General features: G+C 38.5%; 1 protein-coding gene across 2 annotated transcripts in view; it reads left to right on the top strand.

Annotated features, from left to right (window-relative positions):
- Positions 1 to 19482, top strand: part of ube2g1a (ubiquitin-conjugating enzyme E2G 1a (UBC7 homolog, yeast)) — a 51174-nt gene extending 31692 nt beyond the window's left edge. For both annotated transcript variants that reach the window (XM_059972949.1, XM_059972948.1), the window contains 4 exons: positions 2224 to 2321; positions 8288 to 8466; positions 9709 to 9823; positions 13837 to 19482. In XM_059972949.1, coding sequence (XP_059828932.1) covers positions 2224 to 2321; positions 8288 to 8466; positions 9709 to 9795 — 364 coding nt within the window. In that variant the 3' untranslated portion in view covers positions 9796 to 9823; positions 13837 to 19482. The remainder of the gene's footprint in view (positions 1 to 2223; positions 2322 to 8287; positions 8467 to 9708; positions 9824 to 13836) is intronic.
- Positions 19483 to 19776: the final 294 nt, after the last annotated feature.

Here is a 19776-nt window from a genome sequence, read left to right as displayed (position 1 = left end):
GAAGGCACCAATCTTCAGTGATGTCTAGCCGTGCTAGGGGTTTCAGTCTGGATTTTTGTCTGCTTTTACTCCAATAGCCTTTGTCTGTCCAGAGGTTGCTCACAAGGCAGTGGAGCTATTTACCCATAGCTGGGGATGTAAGGGATTAAAGAGAACTGACTTGGGTCTGTAAGTGAAGAAATAATCCAATTGCACAGAGGTATTGAGGCCAAGGTTTGAAGCTTATTGATTAGTTTTACAGGGATGATGGTATTGAATACTGACCTGTAGTTGAAGAGCATCCTGAAGTATACTTTTTTTTAACTGTCCAGGTGTTCCAGGGTTGAGAGCAAAGCTAATGAGATGGCATCCTCTTTGAACCTGTTGCTCCATTAGGCAAATTGGAGTAGATCCAAGTCACTTCTCAGACAGGAGTTGATGTTTCATCACTCCTCAAAACACTTATTACTGTTGATGTAAGTGCTACAGGATGATGGTCATTGAGGCACATTGCCCTGTTCTTGGTTTAATTGAAGCCTGCTTGAAGCAGGTGGTACCTCAGACTGCTAAAGCAAGAGGTTAAAGATCTGAAAACTCCAGCTAGTTGTTCAGCACAGGTCTTCGTACTTGATCAGGTACCCATCTGGGCCAGGTGCTTTTCACCCTTCTAAGAACTGCTTACATTCAACCCCATCCTGAAATCACAGGATCATCAGGGGCTGTGGGAGTTAATGGTTCTTCCACGTTTTGATGGCCAAAGCGAGCATAGATGTTATTGAGCTCATCTGAAAGAGAAGCCCTGTTGTTGCCAATGTCACTTAATTTGCTTTATAAGAGGGGATGGTAACCCTGCTGCAACTGTCAACCTTCATTTGTTGATTTCAAATTTAGTCCAGAATTGCCATTTTGCTCCTGAGATGACTTTCTGGAGATTGTACTGGACCTGTATCTTATTGGTTGCCGGACTTAACGTAGTTGATCTCCCAATTTCCCAGTTTGGTAGTTTGCTTGCTAATCTGATAACATGGATAAATATCAGTCTATATGGTATTTGTCAAGTTACTTACCTAATGTCTTGATGTTGAAAGCAATTTATCTGATCTGTAAATAGGTTTGTTTTAATTATCTTAAACTTCCTATGTTGAAATCTCAATGTCAACCTTGCAAAGTTTTTATTTTGCAGATGTTTAAAGTGAAAATGCCAAGCCAGCTGTGTTTTGCTATGCAGATGCCTCTGTATAGATGTATTGGTGGGGGGGGGGGGGGGGGTGGAATAATACAGGCATTATTGCATTGGTAGTCATTTCAGTTCTTCAATTTGTATTCTGGGTTAATCTGTTTATACATACACACCTACCCTTTACAAATATAATCTGATAAAGCTGACAGAAGTATTGAAACATGATCACACAAATGCTGTGATATTTAGACCGTAAGACTAAGATTTTAAGACTCCCTTGGGGAACATTAATTTTATTGGCCCTCTTCACTACCTTAAAATATTTTGAGGTATATTCTTTAATTTATGAAATGCTATGTTCAAACTGACTTCTACAGGTCATGTAAATAGCAGTGGGATTCAGAAGATCTGTGATGTAAGTGACTGGTATGGTGCTCACTTAGTGTTTTCTCTCCCCATCTGAGGCCAAGTTCTGTTCTGTAACTCCTATAACAGTACAGTAGCTCCAACGGTGCAGCTTTCATTATTACTTTATCAGCTTAGGCTGCACTTCAGAAGTAAATCTTCACCAGTGATGCTCAAAATGTTTCCTATGGTCTGGCTGGTTAACTTGTCTAATTGAGCTACTATTTAAAAAGCTGTTTAAAATGACTTTCCATTGGCATGATGATCATCCAAGTTAGGGTGCCCATATTCTTGCTGAGGTCATTATGGTCAGACATTTATCTTTTGGTTTCATCACCAAGTGATCAACCGGCAGTCTCCAAACCCGTTTCACAAATGACAATTCTAGCAGGCTCAAACATAGAAGTACACCTTTGTTTGAGGTTAATTGGAATAGACAGGGTTAGTTGATGTGGGAGGTTAAAAGGGATGATAAATTGCCTATATTGGCTCTTTAACGGTCATTTGGTATACCCTAGGAATGAAATATTTTGTTGCTTAATGATTTCAGCTGAAAAGTTTTACTATGTTTTATGTCAGCAGTGCACAACTTCATAACTGTTCAGGTTGATACTTTCTGTAAGTGTTACAAGAACTAATTATTGTATTTTTATCCACAGTGAAGGTGGTGTGTTCAAAGCTCATCTCACCTTCCCTAAAGACTATCCCCTCAGGCCACCCAAGATGAAATTCATCACAGAAATCTGGCACCCAAATGGTGAGAGCAAAGTCAAGTGGTGGAAGAGCTTGGCTATGGATTAGGGGATTGGTGGGAAAGAAGGTAATCAGGGGAAGCACGATTTTGCAGTTCAGAAAAATCTATTCTTGTAAAATTCTTAATACTTAGTGTGATGCATTTGGCACAATAAGAATATGCCATTGTGTGCCAGATAATTATACTTGCTGTTCCAACTGAGTTTTATTCCAGCATCTGGTCATGGGTTATGTGAGTGATGCTATGTGGTGAAGTGAGGATGAATCTATCCCATTCTCTAGTAAGAGTTTAAAACATATGTTTGGCCAACAGAAAACTTATTCTATGAACTTTCTCCCGAGGTTTTGAACTTCATAGAAAATCAATAACCATCCAGATGCCAGCTTGATTGGCAGTAGCCTATTACCTAGAACTTAATTTCCTTCATTGTTCCTTGACTGCAATTTGTAGATAGTTTGTAGATGGTAAAGTTCAAAGTACATGTGTTAACATGTACAAACCTAAGATTAATTTTTATGGGTATACTTAATAAATCAATAACTGAATAATAGCCATAATAAAATCAATGAAAGACTGCACCAACTTGGGCGTCTGACCAGTGTGCAAAAGATGGCAAACTGCAAATACAAAAAGAAAACTAATGTTAAACATGAGGTGAGTCTTGAAAGGGAGTCCATAGGTTTGGGAACATTTTAATGATGGGGCAAGTGAAGTTGCATAAAATTAACCCCTTTGGTTCAAGAGCCTGATGGATGAGTGGTAATTATACCTGAACCTGGTGGTTGAGTCCTGACACTCCTGTACCACCACCTGGATGGCAGCAGTAAGAAGAGAGCATGTCCTGTGTGGTGGGGGTCTATGATAATGGATGCTGTGTTCCTACGACAATGCTACATGCAAATGTGCTCAATGGCAGGGAGGACTTTACTTGTGATGGACTGGGCCATATCCACTACATTTTGTGAGATTTTCTGTTCAGTGGCATTTGTTTCCATACCAGGCTGTGATGGAGCCAGAATACACTCCACCACAGATCTACAGAAGTTGGTCAAAGTTTTAGATGTCATGCTGAATCTTAGCACACTTCAAAGGAAATGGAGCAGCTGCCATGCTTTCTTCGTAATCGAACTTAAGTGCTGGGCCCAGGACTTGTCTTCTGAAATGGTAACACTGAGGATTTAAAGTTACTGACCCTCCCCACCTCTGATCCTCCAATGAGGAGTGGCTCATGGACCTCTGATTTCCTCTTCCTGAAGTTGATAATGTCACCAAGGTAAAGGAGTATATTGAGTAAGAGGTTGTTGCTATGGTACCACTTGGCCAGATTTTCAAACTCCCTCAGATATGCTGATTTGTCATTGTATTTGATTTGGTCTACGGCATTGGAGCTATGCATAACCACACAGTCACAAGTGTAAGCAGTGGAGCAGAGCTAAACACACCACCTGTGATGGAGATTGAACTGATTGGTGTCTGCAGTTGAGGAAATAAGAATATCAAATTACTCGAGGTATTGAGGCCAAGGTCTTGAAGCTTATTTTGAGGGGATTATAGTACTGAGTGCTGAGCGGTCATCGGTAAAGAGCATCCTGATGTATGCATCTTTGCTGTCCAGATGTTCCAGGGTTGAGTGAAGAGCCAATGAGATGGCACTTCCTGTGGACCTGTTGCTCCATAGGCAAACTGGAGTGGATCCAAGTTGCTTCTCAGATGGGAAATGGTGTTTCATCACCAGCCCTGTGGATATATGTGCTACTGGATGATCGTCATTGAGGCAGGTTACCACATTCTTGTGCACCAGTATAATTGAAGCTGCCTTGGAGCAGGCAAGTACCTCAGACTGCTGAAGCGAGAGATTAAAAATCTGATTACTCCAGCCAGATGATCAGCACAGGCCTTTAGTACTCTGCCAGGTATCCCAGATGCATTTCATAGGTTCACCCTCCTGAAGGCTGCTTGCACTTTGGCCTCATGCTGAAATCACCACATTGGGGGCTGCTGGAGTTTGTGATGGTTTGTCGATGTTTTGATGGTCAAAGCAAGCATAGGCATTGTGCTTATCTGGACCAAAGCCCTGTTGTCAATTGATTTTACTTTATAAGAGGTGAAAACATTCATGCCCTTCTAAAACTATTGAGCATCCTTGGTTTACTCAAGTTTAGTCTGGAACTGCCACTTGGCCTGTGAGATCGTACCTGGACATATTGTAACTCTTGGTTACTGGACTTGATTGCCTCTGATTTGGCCCTCAGCAATTTGTGGATCTCATGGCTCATCCAGGGCTTTGGGTTGAGGAAGACTGAACGATTTTGTGTGGAGATACTAATCTACAAATGCTTTTGAAGTCTGACAACCGTGGTGTATTCATTGAGATCCACGAATGAATCCTTGAACATCACCCAGTCCACCAACTTAAAGTAATCCTATAGCAGCTGCTCTGCCTCTGACCACTTTTTATTGCCCTAATCTCTGGAGCTTTGCTCTTTAGCCTCTGCCTGAATGCAGGTAAAGGACAGTTAAGTGATCAGATTTACCAAAATTTGGTTTGAATATGGAACATTAGGCATTTCTTATCTCAGCAAAAACTGTGGTCTAATGCATTGGGACCTCTGGTGCTATGTGTTATATGCTAATGATAATTGGGCAGGGTTTTCTTCAAACAAGCCTGATTGAAATCCCCAACTATGGTATGACATGTTTGGGTGGGCTGTTTCTTGTTTGGTGATGGCATCATGCAGTATCACAAATGCTTAATTATAGTTGGCCACTGGTGGAATATAAACTGTGGTCAGGATTATTGTGGCGCACCAACTAGGTAAATAGAATGACAGCATTTGACCGTAAGGTGCTCAAGGTTGGGGAAACACAAGCTCAACAAAGCTGCCAAATTGGAGCACCACTGAGTTTATAAAGAAACCCACACCTGTATCTTCTGCCTTAACCTGAATCAGCAGTTTGATCCATCCTGTGAATTGAGAAGCCTGCGGGCCTGACTGCCATGTGTGCCAAGTAAGCCATGTCTCTATTACACATACCACACAACAATCTCTCATTTCCCTTCAATATAGCAGTCTGGCTCTCAGGTTTAACCTGACTTGGTGGTCCTCTTCCTCCTTCCCTCCTTCCTTCCTCCCTCTCCTCTTTCTCCCCCCCCCCAAAAAAAAAACCTTGCTTCCATCCATAGCAGTGAACCTTTATCCACTGAAAGGTGCCATACCTACTTGAGAGTTAAGATTGCCGGGTCCTTCAGAAGTTTGTGAAATTTGTAGTTCATTAAGTCAACTTAAGAGCACATAAGGCACATTGCTTAAAGGGGGATTGCATGCCGCAGATTGCAGTGAGTAATTCAAGAGGTATTGTACATAGTCCACAGAAAGGTCACAGCTGTTCACTGGCGCCATCTTTCTACCTGGGCTATTGATAGCACCTCTCATTCCTTTATCTCCAATGCCAAGAAGCAGGCCTCTATCCCTCCATATGTGTCCCATCCAATGATGAATGTATCAACTTCTTGAAGTGGTTTGCCCAGATGGACAAGTAGCTCACCACTCCTTTTCAGGGCATCCTAGGATGGCCAGTAAGTGATGGGTTTGTTGAGTGAAATGTTATTAAACTCTAGTTTCCCTGAGACTTCTAAACTGCTTTCATAGAACAGTACAGCACAGGCCCTTCGGCCCACAATGCTGTGCCTCCCTTCGGCCCTTCAACCCTGCCTCCCATATAACCCCCACCTTAAATTCCTCCATATACCTGTGACAGCAGACTCTGGTTGCAAGTGCAGTTTCCCTTTAAGAAAACATAAGCAGGAATGGTGTGCCAGTGTACAGGCACCAATTGAAACAGAGACCTTTGAATTCCATTCCTGACTATCCTACTGGTGAATGTTCAGTCTCAGGAAAATAAAATTGATTTAATCGGAGCAGGATTGCTGTACCAGAGGGATATTAGGGACTGGTGTGCGTACTTCGATAGAAGTATATTCAGTTTCTGCTTGGAGGTGTGACATTGAGGATTAGTTTTGCGGTTGGGGCTTTCTCTTAAAGTCTCAATTTCTTTTTTGGGCATCTTTGCTTCCATAATTTGGAAGAACTTGAATTTTGAAAGTGAATGTTTCACTGACATTTGAACCAAAGATTCTACCTTTCTACTTCCACGGTTGCAAAGATATAAAAAGCAAATGTGGATTACAGTTAATTGGGACCAGTACATTTTAGCCTAATTTAGTGGCTGCCACAATTAGCAGAAGTTTCATGGAAATAGCTGAAGTATTTTAAAAAAACTTTGCTTAACTGAGAAGTTGGTTTTAAATGAATTGTAAAACAAATTGTAACAAGAATTAATAGTTATGGTACTGTAATATATGTAGTGTATATTGACAGAGAAATTGGTCTGGTATGTGCTGTAGTGTTCTTTTGACTAAATCAGCTCTACCACCTAGTGCAGATATTGGACTGTCTCAAACAATGCTTTTGAGTGTATCTTCCAAATCTTCATTGCAACATTCAAGATGATTCTAAATTCCTTCAATTTCTTTGTAGTTTCTAACCTGAAGTGCTGAAATTTTCATTTTAACTCCTGATTGTTTCCGATATCGCCAATCCTCAATATTTTGCTCACTGCAGTTTTGAATTGTTTGTGTTTATCAATGACAAAGATCACTGCTTTTTGAACAAACACCTGCAATTGATGCTGTGTAAAAACTGATCATTCTAAGCATGGTGTAGTGTAATGGCCACATAAGTACACACAACGTCCCAGTTGAGCAGCATAATGCCCCAAATAAACAAAGGGAATCCCAGCTATTTGCTCAATTAGTTCTTGTTCTTTAAAAGTTATCCCAAACAACTGTTTGCTTCGATTAACTGAAGACCCAGTTAACTGGAATTCACAGTACTTGCTATTCCCCAAACTGATAATGAAAGGTATGAAAATAATTTCAGATAGTTGGCATCAAGAGAAACTGGAGGGCCCCTTATATGTAATGAGAAATAGAATTACGTAAATTGGTTTAAATTGAAATTCTTGCTTAGAAGGTTGAAGGGTGTTTGGGCTTAGAAATAAGTAGGCCAGGCAAAATTAAGACTGTCTTGTGAATGACTGCAGTGGTAGGATGGATTTAAAAAAATAAACTAAAGAGTAGAAGGATGAAGCAAGTCGTTGCTGAATATATGCCCTGTGAATAGTTTCAAATGCTGAACCGCATTTTTTCCTTTGCCCTCTCCTGAACCAAATCCCATTCCACCTCCAAATCTGTATTCCCATACTATCAATATATATTTCAATTGACTTGTTAACAGGCAAAGTTCTAGTTAACATTGCTTATTACAAATTGTTCCAGGCAAGATGTCGTCTATAGAAAGATTTACCTGGTTAGCAGGATTTGTTTGCCTTGTGTTATTAACATCAAAAATTAATGTTATGTGTTTATGGCCTTCTACCTCCAAAATTGAGCATTCTTTTTTCCTCTTATTTTAATTGTCTTCTGGTACCAATTTACTAAATTTGACAATTACAAGTGAGCCTGGTTTTATCAGGGTTGGGGTGAGTTAGGGTGGGGGTGTTGTGTTCCTAGAAAATGGTTCCAAGCTGTCATCTAAGCATATGTCAGTGAATGCACGTTAGGGACAGGGAAAAAAAATCTTGCTGCTTTATTTACTTTTCTCCCCTACACTTCCTATCAAAGCAAATTGAATTCCATATCTCTAATTTTGGGTACTTGTCTATAAATTCTGTAAGGGAGCCTAAATGGCCGTAACACGAGGGTCGCATCAATTCTTTTTGTATAGGTCTGTTTTAATTCAAATTGCACTTTGTCCAAATCCTTTTGTAGTAAATTATTTGTTTCAACCAAGCATCATTTAGTAACTGTAAATCAAATGCAAAAGATTGGTCTCAAAGATGAGCTTTCAATCTATTAACAACTGAAATGAACAATAGATTTTGCAACAATCTTTTTTGTTCTCTTAAAGTTGATAAGAACGGTGAGGTATGTATCTCTATACTTCACGAGCCTGGTGAGGATAAATATGGATATGAAAAACCTGAAGAACGTTGGTTGCCAATCCACACCGTGGAGACTATTCTTATCAGTGTGATTTCCATGTTAGCAGATCCAAATGGAGACTCACCGGCCAATGTGGATGCAGCAGTAAGAGCTTTCATTCTCATAATTTTGGCTCTAACCTGATTAACTTGAATTTTGTCCATCATATCCTCCTTCACAAGACATCATAATTTTTCTCACTGCAATGATGGGTAGTAGTGTCACGAATACTTTTAGAAAGCCTGCTGAAATCTGAGACTGAATCTAATTACTAAATTCTTAATCTTAAATCTAACATGTTAAATTGTAGATGTGATGAAGTGCTCACAATTGGTTTTGCACATTAATGCACCTAGGTGGAATTACTCCAATCTATTTTAGTTGCAAGTTGTCAAATTGTGAATCTTACTTTAAATAAGATGTTTTGAAATTGAAGCATACTGAAGATTGTATAGGTACCACTATAGAGGAACTTAGTGTTTAAACCAACATGTTTTCCTCAAGAACCAGCTGAAGTAGATACTAGGGATCTACTACATAACTGGAATGGAATAAATCTGACATTTAGATAGTCAATCTGATCTTTCCAACCCAACTTGCCTCCCTTTCCTGGAAATTCCTGCATTTGCTCATTTTGTTGTTTGCTCTGACATGCATTCCTCAGTGCATTGTTCCTATTGTCTTGTATGTTGAGATCTCTTTAAAACTGGCATCAACACATTCAAATTGGTATCTGTTAAATTGCCCTTTTGACCATGATTCAGTCTATTACGTAGTATGTGTGGTTTTGAAGATTCACATTGTTAGTTTATAATGGCCATTTCATGTGGCCAATCTCCTCTTGTGCCATCAGTTGGTACATTTAGTAAGATTCCAAGAACTTCAGAATGTAGTGAGTTGAGATAGTTGTGTGGTATTAGTTTGGTTCCGAATTGTCAGATTAGCTGGTTGGAGGATGCATCCCACTTCAGTGACCCGAACACACATATACCTGACACTAATGCAGATGAGGTGCAAAACTAGTTCTTTCTGTCTCAGTTCTTTGTAAATTACCTCCCAGTGCAGAATTGCCAGATCAGCAATTGTACATACTTTAATCATTACTTGTTCATAGTTTGTTTCTTTTAATGGCATTGCTGTTCAAGTTATGATTTTTTAAAATTGCTGTAGTATTTTTCTACCAATTGTTTTAAGTTGGAAAGGGTTTGCATAACTAAAGGAAAATGCATTGGGTATCTTTAGTGTTGCTGATTTTTTTTCTCCTTATCAACAAGTCAAGGTTTAGTTTTGGGCAATTAGGATATACTAATATATTTGATTTAGTCTATTTTGTATTACTACTTGCAGAAAGAGTGGAGGGAAGACCGCAATGGAGAATTCAAAAGGAAAGTTGCACGTTGTGTAAGAAAAAGTCAGGAGACTGCATTTGAATGAATTGATTTGCCAGGAAGCTCAATTCAGGGTAAGGAAAAATTTGGTACAAGATAGTTTGGTAATTTTCCTGTCATTAACAAGCTGTATTGGTTTATGTTACATAGTCGGATGGTTACATGCTTAAGTATTAACAGTGAAAATCATAATTTGAAAGCAATATTTGAAGACTGCTTTTCTGCAGACCTCGTGGCAATTCAGGCACTGAATAAATGTCTACCGTTTAGTAACAAGGGTCTTTCATGTTTGGGCACCAATGTTATGAGATACTCTGCATAGTAGAAAGTATTCCTCCCCTCCCCCCCACCAAAAGTATTCATGTTTTATAGTTTTACAACATTGAATCTCAGTGGATTTAATTCTTTACACTGATCAACAGAAAAAGGCTTTCACGTCAAAGTGAAAGCAGATCTCTGCAAAGTGATCCAAATTACAAATACAAAGCACAATAATTGATAGCATAAGTATTCACCTCCTTTGTCAGTATTTAGTAGATGCATCTTTGGCAGCAATTACAGCCTTGAGTCTGTGTGGATCGGTCTCATCACTTTGCAAGTCTGGACACAATTTTTCCCATTCTTTACAAAACTGCTCAAGCTCTGTTAGATTGCATTGGGATTATGAATGAACAACCCTCCAAGTTCAGTCACAAATTCTCAGTTGGATTGAGATCTGGACTCTGAATTGGCAACTCCAGGGCATTACCTTTTGTTTTTAAGCCATTCCTGTGTAACTTTGGCTTGATGCTTGGGGTTATTGTCCCAGGTTGCAGTTCTCTGGCAGACTGCATCAGCTTTTCCTCCAGGAATTCCCTCTATTTTGCTCCATTCAGGTTGCCCTCTACCTTCACAAGACTTTTAGGACCTGCAATGAAGCATCCCCACAGCATGATGCAGCCACCACCATGCTTCACAGTAGGGATGATGTGTTTTTGTGTGGTGTTTGGCTTATGCCAAACAGTTTAGTCTGATGGCCAAAAGCTTAATTTGCTTTCATCAGACTTTAGAACTTTCTTCCAGGTGACCTCAGTCTCCCACATGCCTTCTGGTAAACTAGCTGAGTTCATGTTTTTTTTCAACAGTAGCTTTCTCTTTGCCATTCTCACCTAAAGCTGCAACTGGTGAAGCACCCAGACAACAGTTGTGTGCACAGTCTCTCCCATCTCAGCCACTGAAGCTTGTAACCCTCCAGAGTTGTTGTAAGGCTTTTGGTGGCCTCCCTCACGAGTCCCCTTGCCTGGTCACTCATTTTTGAAGATGGCATGCTCTTGGCAGATTTGCAGCTGTGCCATATTCTTTCCCTTGATGATTTAACTGCACTCCAAGGGCTATTCAGTGACCTGGAAATCTTCTTGAATCCCTCTCCTGACTTGCACTTTTCAATAACCTTTTTGTAGAGTTGCTTGGAGTGTTGTCTTAATGTTGTAGTTTTTGCCAGGATACTGACTCTCCAGCAGTTGGACCTTCCAGATACAGGTGAATTTTTACCACAATCAATCGAGATGCTCTGACTGCACACAGGTCTCCCAAAATCAGATCTCCATTTAACTCATAATGTGACTTCTAAAACCAATTGGCTGCACCAGTGATTTGGTGTATATTAAAAGGGGTGAATCCTTGTGCAATCAATTTTTGTTTTATTTCTAATTAATTTGGATCATTTTGTAGAGATCTCTTTTCACTTTGATACAAGTTTTTTTTCTGTTGCTCAGTGTCAAAAATAGCCAAATTAAGTCCACTGATTCAATGTTGTAAAACAATAAAACATAACTTCCAAGAGGGGTAAATACTTTTTATAGGCATTGTATAGCATAACCCACTACCTGGACTTCTGTTGGAAATATAGTAAAGCTACCAGCTAATGTTATCAGCACTTAAATGTGCTACCACAGAAGACAAGTGACTACATAGTCTCAACCTGAAATATCAGCCATTCCTTCCCTCTGCAGAGGCAGCTGAGTTTACAGAAGATTTTCTTTTACTGAATGTACACTCTTGACCTAATCTTAGACAACCTGCGACTGGGTTGATTCTGTGGTTTTTCATGCAGTTGAATTTCATCAATGTGATATTGTATGCTTTTGTGCATGTTTCAAGCATTTTGCAATCCTTTTAGGAAGGTAAACCAACAAAGGAGCTCTGACGTTTTTCAAATTATCCAAAAAGTATAATTGAAGTTGCTAGTACAAAAGGAAAATGTCAATTCTGTGACATAGCCAAACTAGGGCATATAAGCAAATAGTACCATTTTGCATGCCCATTACATTGCACCAGGCAAAGTGCCTTAAGATGTTTAATAATGCTAAAGTATTGTAAAGAAATTGGTGGTTTTAATTTGTACCCCTACAATAATGGTCTCGAGCCTGTACGTTAATACTTAAATGCCAGAGGACAAACAAGAAGACTGGAACTATTTCCAACTTTTTTTTATTCTGTACTGCTTCCAGTCTGGCAGATTTTATCCAAGTAACTAGCATGTGTTGTCTCGAACAGCATCATCCTAGGAGTGTTTCACCAATACCTGGTAATCTTTTCCATATCTAAATGTCAATTCCTGTCACAGCAAAGAGACCAAATCCAAGCCAAGACCAAATCCAAATCGGGTGGGTTTATTTTTTTCCTTTTGCTCTGCCTTCTTTTTTGTTAAACAGAGCAGTGCATGTATAAATAGGTTTATGACACATTCTTCCTAGTACCAGTTCATGCAAAGAGACTTGGGAGTCCTTGTGCAGGATTCCCTGAAGGTTAATTTGCAGGTTGAGTCAGTGGTAAGGAAGCTAAATGAGATGTTAAGCATTAATTTTGAGAGGATTAGAATATAAAAGCAAGAATGTGGTGTTGAGGCTTTATAAGGCATTGGTCAGACCACACTTGGAATATTGTGAGCAGTTTTGGGCCCCTTATCTAAGAAGAGATGTGCTGGCATTGGAGAAGGTCCAGAGAAGGTTCACGAGAATAATTCCGGGAATGAAAGGATTAGCTATACTCATTGGAGTTTAGAGGAACGAGGGGGTGATCTTTTTGAAACCTATCAAATATTGAAAGGCCTAGACAGAATAGGTATAGAAAGAATGTTTCCTATAGTGGGTGAGTCTAGGACCAGGGGGCACAACCTCAGAATAGGGGGGCATCCATTTAGAACATATGAGAAATTTTCTTTAGCCAGAGGGTAGTGGATCAGTGAAATTCGTTGCCACAGATGAATGTGGAGGTCAGATTATTGGGTATATTTAAAGTGGAGTTTGATAGTTAGTCAGCATCAAAGATTATAGGAAGAAGGCAGGAGAATGGGGTTGAGGGCTAATAAAACAGCTCTGATGGAATGGCAGAGCAGACTCTGGTTAATTCAGTACTGTCTTACTCTAACTTCTCTGCAGATAATGCAAAAGACCAATGCAAGCATTTCCTTTACAAAAGCTACAGCTATTTTCTGAAAGTTGCACTTAGTTGCAAAAGATAAATTGCAAGAAAATGAAAATTGAATGCATTAATTTGAGTGATCTATCTACATAAACCTAATAGATGAGGAATAAAGGTTGTTTGGATCATTGTAGAGTGGTTGGAAAATCATGTTTGCTATGTCAAAATAAAAGCAAGGATTCTGCCTTTAGCGAAAAGTTAGTAAGACTCTTTAAGTTCTGCAAGTTTGTTGGTCCACTTTCCCAAAGCAAGTTGTACTTTGTCCACTTTCTTTTGGTTCTAGGATCATTGTCCATTAAGACTTGAGTTGCATGTTGTATTCTCTAATAACGATTGAAGTTGTTCTATTGATCTAGAATTTAGCTAATTGGTCCTGTTCTGAGCCAAAACATTTATTTTTTTAATGACTTCAGGTTTCATTTGACTTCCTTAGCAGCAGTATCTTTCTGGATAAAGAACAACATGGGAAGCAAACCCTGTGGTTCTCTTCAACTCAAACTTTTTTCTAATGGGACAGTTATATAGCTGCCAATATATCTAATTATTCTAAAATCCATAAGTTGAAACTTGACAGAATATTTTTTTGAAGGCAGCAATAAACTAATTGGAAACGTTTGAGTTGCAGGTCTTCGATTAAGAACAAACGGCACTGTTGACTTTCTGCACTTAAGCCACCAACTGTTGGACTTCAAACTAGTAAAGGTTGAAAATCCTGGATTGGTGTTGTGGAGCGATGGGTGAATTTTGCCATCATTGTGAAGAAAAGACCATTGTGCCAACTTTGGGGGGTGGGCAGGGGATGAAAACAATGATGCATCAGGATTCCTGTGAACTGCTTTGATCTTCAGGAGTAATTGTAAAGAACTGTACATAGCACATTATCTGGATATTCTATATACAGTACTTAGATGCCCACAATATGCATTGTACCAAATTATAGCTTAGTTAGAAAATTGTGTAAATTCTTAAAATTAGGGGGCTTTGTGCATTCATTTTTCTTAATTTACTATTAAAAGTTTTTAAAAAAAAAAATGAGTCCTGCACTGTAAAAAGGTGCATTTCTCCGTTTTAAAAATGGATTTCACAGTAAATGTTTTACCAGCTGCTCTGGCACTGCATTAACACCTGGGTGCCCTCCAATATTTTGACCATATTACAGATATTTGTGTATTGAAGATGCTGATACGTCTGGTTTTACAGTGATGGGTTAAAGTTTATACCTGAATTTGTAATTGGGCAGGTGAATTCATTGGTCTTCACCACCTAAGTGATGAACCAAGTTTTCCTGAAGCTTGTTTTTTTTTGTGTGGAGTAGGTTTGCATGTTTAGGTGTAGACTTTCACCCTTCCATGTGGGAAATTGGAGAATTTTTGCTATTGAAAATGCTGTTGTGTTTTTCTTTCTAGCTATACTGCAGATTTTCTGCCTGATGTACAAAGACAAATGGTGATGTATATTTTCATGTAATTTGATTTTTGGAATTCTGTCACATGTAGTGAAAGTTCTTCCAAAATACAATTCTTTTTCAATAAGAGTTTGTGGATTTCAATTATGTAAAGGCTTTCAGGTGCACCTGGTTTTGTTATATACACAAATTGCTATTAATTTTAAAACCAGGATGCAAAAAGATTGAACTCTAACTAAGCCACCATATTTTAATACAGGAGCTTGTTTCTCCAAAGGTAACAGTGGGTTTGAACAGTTTTAAGGCTATGGGCTTAAAATCTAGTGATCTATTGTGAATCTCCTGTGCAGGATCATAAATATCTGCTCCAAGATATTCAGAATGGCAGGTGTGCAAAAGCATGACTGGTATAACCTTGTGCTGTTTTCTTGGTTGTCCTTGTGAATATTGTACTTAAATGAAGCTTGCACTGTGACTTTTTAAATCTAACTTTTGTTTGCCTGAAATGGGCAATATAAATCTAGGAAGTGGAGAAGTTTTAATAGTGAGAACTATAACTTAAATTTAGCACTGGTTTGAAACTTCTGGGAACTGATGTAATTGCAAATTAAGGTACACTAGGTTTTTGAATCAAAATGTAAAACTATTTTTGATCTGATTATGCCTATAGCTTTTTTTCATTATTGAAGGCTCCTGAAACTGGGAAAAGACATAAATTTGTAGGGGAAGATAAAATGGCTTTGGGTATTTAGGGCTCTGATTAAACAAGTTGCTTAAGTTGCAACATTTATCAAAACCAAGAAACAAGTATCTAACTTTTTTTAAACATCCTAGTTTTTATTCCTTGTATGTTCAGAGGTACATTATTTCAGATTTCAAAATACTGGAAGGAAACCAGAACAAGGGTATACCCTGTACAATTTGAGCTACTGGCTATATAAGGAAACATGATATTTGCATCAAAGGGCTTATTTCATGTTGGTGCTCTACAATAGAAGGGTATCAAATTTTGGAAATGACCATGAATATGCTAATAAATTCTTATCCAATTCTTTATGCAAATTTGAAGCTCTGCTATTATGTTGGCAATCATATTAGTGATATTTGGTGCTATTAAGCTACATGATTTAATAGCCTGCAAGATTTGATCATGTCATCCAAGCCAAGAAACTACATGTGTCCTGTCTGCTAGAAATAACTTGGTGCAATATCCCATTGCTGTGTCATGTATTACTTGCAAAGGCAGTTGTTTTAAAAGATTGATGTAGTGCTGATATTTTATTTACTTTTTTAAACTCTGAAATTCTTATCAAATTCAAGAGAACATGTTAAATGCAGACTTGTGTAGCACGTTAATGCTTTATTTAAAAAATGTCCATATGGTTATATCAGAACACTAAAATGGTCAATTTGTGAAATGGGCAAGTGTGATGCTATATGCAGCAGTACAGACTGTTTCCTGAATGTATTTAAACTTTGACACTTAGATTTGAACTCAAGAATCTGTCGTCTGAGAACAGTAATACAAGCAGGTAAAACCCTTGTTTGCTCCACCATTAGTGTTATGGCTTCTGTCTCTGAGTGTGAAGTTTTTGGATGTCTAAAAAATCTATTTAATTTGTACTTTTCTGGGGGGAGGAGGGGAAGAATTTCAAAGGCTCGGTCTTCTAGGTCTTGCACTGGTTATGAATAATCTCCCAAAAGTCTTGGTTAGAAAGAATGGTAACAGCACTTAATATTACTTAAATATCAATGCTTAAAACTTGGAAATCTAGGTGATTTGGCAGAAGATATGAAAGTTAAGTTCTGAGGAGTAAGAACTGGCAGGAAATTGTTCAGAATTGAAGTGTAGGTCATTTTTCATGGGATGTGGTAGAGATCATTAAGGTATAAGTGAACATTTTAAACAGATAATGGTGGCTTTAGTGAACAGGACAGATCAGTTTTTCTGGGGTCAAATTTTTTTGCACTGACATTCATTGGGGCTTTTTGGCTTTTCATGTAAGTGTTGAAATTCATTTTACATCTACATGAAGTGGGCTCCTTTTGAGAGTATTTGAAGAGCTGACTGATCTTGCAGGACCTGCAATTATTTGCACTCTGAGTAAGGATCTGGGACGCTTTCACATTTGAAAATCGTTATTGGATTACAATTAAACCTACTGCCAAGCATTTTAACTTGAAATTTAGATCCTTTCCTGGTATTGCTGAGATCACATTAAAATCAATAGTTTATGGGCCAGTTGTTGAGCAACTGAAGGAGGTGAGAAAAAACAAATGTAAAATTAGTACACTAGCAAGAAGATCATGTTTTTGATCATAAAATGCAATAAAGGAAATTTGTGGCTGAACCTATTTATTTGGGTTGTGCAAAGTATGCATTTCTAACAGGCATGAACATCGAAGTCTCAAACTTGTGATAACTGCTGCACCTGTCCTCTCCTTTCCCCTCCACTCTCTCCATCTGCCCATCACCATACTTCTCCCACAGCTTCCTGTCTTCACTTCCCAGTATAAATTAATGTAAAAGGAAGTTTCCCTTTTTCCTGGACAGCTATAAAGGTAAAATCCTTCATAAATATCTCTCCAGCTCCTGATTATAAATTTGAAAATTCAATTTTGAAGTATAATTTGTACAATTTGAAGAATAAAATTAAGAAGATAATGATTTAAGTAGACCAACACAATTTATTATTTTAAACTCATGAGCCAGGACGGGAGGGGGTGGAGAGAGGGAACCTACAGTCACAACATGGGATTGCTGCTTCCTAGATGTAAAAATCAGATCACAAAAATCAGATTTCTAGCGGTGGCAGAAGGGAAAATAAGATGTATAAAATGTTATTGGCAATGGAAATCCAACATGCCTGACTTTGCTGAAGTACTTTTACCCTAGAATGAGGGTGGGTAAGGAAAGTATATGTGTGGTTTTAGTAGACCCTTCATCTCTAAGGCAATGAAAAGGATTGGAGCACTGCAATGTAATTCTGTTTGGCTACATGTAGTCAACATATCAGTTCTTTCCTATCTTTGCAGGAGGTTGTGCTCACCCAGTCAGTTATTCTTAACACTTTATCTTAATGGGGATTGGCCTCCTTGAGGAGACAGTGGGCAGGCAAGTGATTTTGAAATTCTACTTCAGGTAGACAGTACAAGGAAAATTTGTGTATTTATTGGTTCCAAATGTACCATGAACACTGGAAATGGGAGTTGGCTATTCTCTCTCCCCACCCCCCAACCATTCATCAAGATCATAGCTGTCCAACCTTGACACAAGTTTCCTATCCTTCTCTGATATCCTTGGTTATTTTTGTGTTCTGAAACCTCTCCATTGGTAGGTTGCTAGGCAACTTGGCTCAGTGGACTGGGAGGGCCTGTTCTGCACTGTATGTATAAATTTGTTTTGAATGCAATCAGTGACTGCCACTCTTGAGTGAAGAAATTTCTCCTCCTTTCAGTCTGGCAGTTAATGCCTAGTTCTAAGCTCCAGGGAAAACATGTTGCCTGCATTCAATCTGAGACTTGTGGTGTTATTGTGCTTTCCCGGTAAGGTTACTTATTCTAAAGAGACCCAGCTACCCAATCTTTCCATTTCAGACTTGACATCCTAGGGCTCAGACTGGTGAGTCTTCAGAGAGACAAGACCTTATTAATGCTGGAATACGGAACAACAAATAAGCTGCTGACAGAACTGTCGTTAGCAGTATCTACAGAGAAACTTGGTCAATGTTTCGAGTCAAAATCCTCAAGTCTAGACTGAAGGATCTCAACCTAAAACATGCCCATTTTTCTCTGAAAATGCTGCCTTGCTGAGTTCTGCTTGTAGCTGCTCTTGATAATCTTCTCATTCTCTATCAATTACATGCCTTTTCCATCAGATGAGGTACAAAGTATCAGAAATAATAACTGGTGTATGTCTGTATGCTTTCCATTTGGAGGAATGCTTCACATCTTAAATAAGTTTCTGGCATTGAAAAAAGCCAAAAACAGTGAACTCCAATTGTTGAGGCAACTGGAATCATATCAATGAGGATATTGCAAATAGAATAGTTTAAAGCTTTTTACTTCATCTACTTCTGTTAGAATGTTTGTCAAAAGCAGTGATCTGATTTCATTGGAAAATTTGGAATAAAATACTAGAAAAATACCTATTTTGCACAAAGTGAAACAAACATTTTGTGTATTTTTAAGTGTGAGCAATCATTTAAATCTGCCATCTTGATCTCAATGGGTTTAATCCTCCAATTTGTCTCATGATCTCCCATTTCCCACCTCCAATGCATCTGAAAGCTGATGACCTTTGTGCCAGTGCTACTGGTTGTAACCATGTGAGCAACACTCTTCTATTCCACTACAGTATATATCCACTACTAGAATGAGACACCTGCACCAACAAGTAATTGTTTTCTTCAGAATTTAGTTTTTGAATGATAAAGCAAAAAATCAGTTCAACCTCAAGGTTCCTGTAGCTGATTCTAATTGATTATCTTAACTGAATTCACTTAGATTCCCCCCCTCCCCTTTTTTTTATTTGGTGCAAAAGAGCAATTACTTTTTACTTAAATGGCTATAAACTTCATTTCATCTGCAAAGTTCCTTGAGAGCCTGCTACTGAATGACTGGAAGGAGAAATTGATCAAAAGCTAACAAGCACTGCTGCTGAATATCCTGGGCTTATTTTGTAACCTCACAAATGATTTTGTTCAGTGAGAATGGAACACAAACCTAGAGTCTGAATTCCTACAGTATTCTGCTCATTGATGTTAGTAGACTAAAATAAAATGTATTTGCCTTGAAGGGTATTGTCTGTGCACAGATTGAAAGTGTTCTTCCCTGCAATAAAGCTTGGAATTATTATCTCATGAATGTGAAGCTTTGAGAAATATAATCTATAATCTCATGATCTGACTTCATATTTTACCAACTTGAGCCACAGCACCCTCTCTGCCTTCCTGCCTGTCCTTTCGATGCAATGTCTCCTTGGTGTTAAGCTCCCAGCTATAATCTTTCAGCCACAATTGTGATGCCCTCAACATTCTACATTGCCAATCTGTAACTGTGCTATGTTCTACTTTATGCCATATACTGTGTGCATTCAAATACAACACCTTCAGTCCTATATTCATCACCTTTTCTGATTTTGTCCCCTTTTTTATTTTG

This window comes from Hypanus sabinus, chromosome 6 (assembly GCF_030144855.1).
Source record: "Hypanus sabinus isolate sHypSab1 chromosome 6, sHypSab1.hap1, whole genome shotgun sequence".
In the NCBI taxonomy this organism is placed as follows: domain Eukaryota; kingdom Metazoa; phylum Chordata; class Chondrichthyes; order Myliobatiformes; family Dasyatidae; genus Hypanus; species Hypanus sabinus.
The sequence above is the reverse complement of the archived record's forward strand: the minus strand, read 5'-3'. Positions and strand labels throughout refer to the sequence as shown.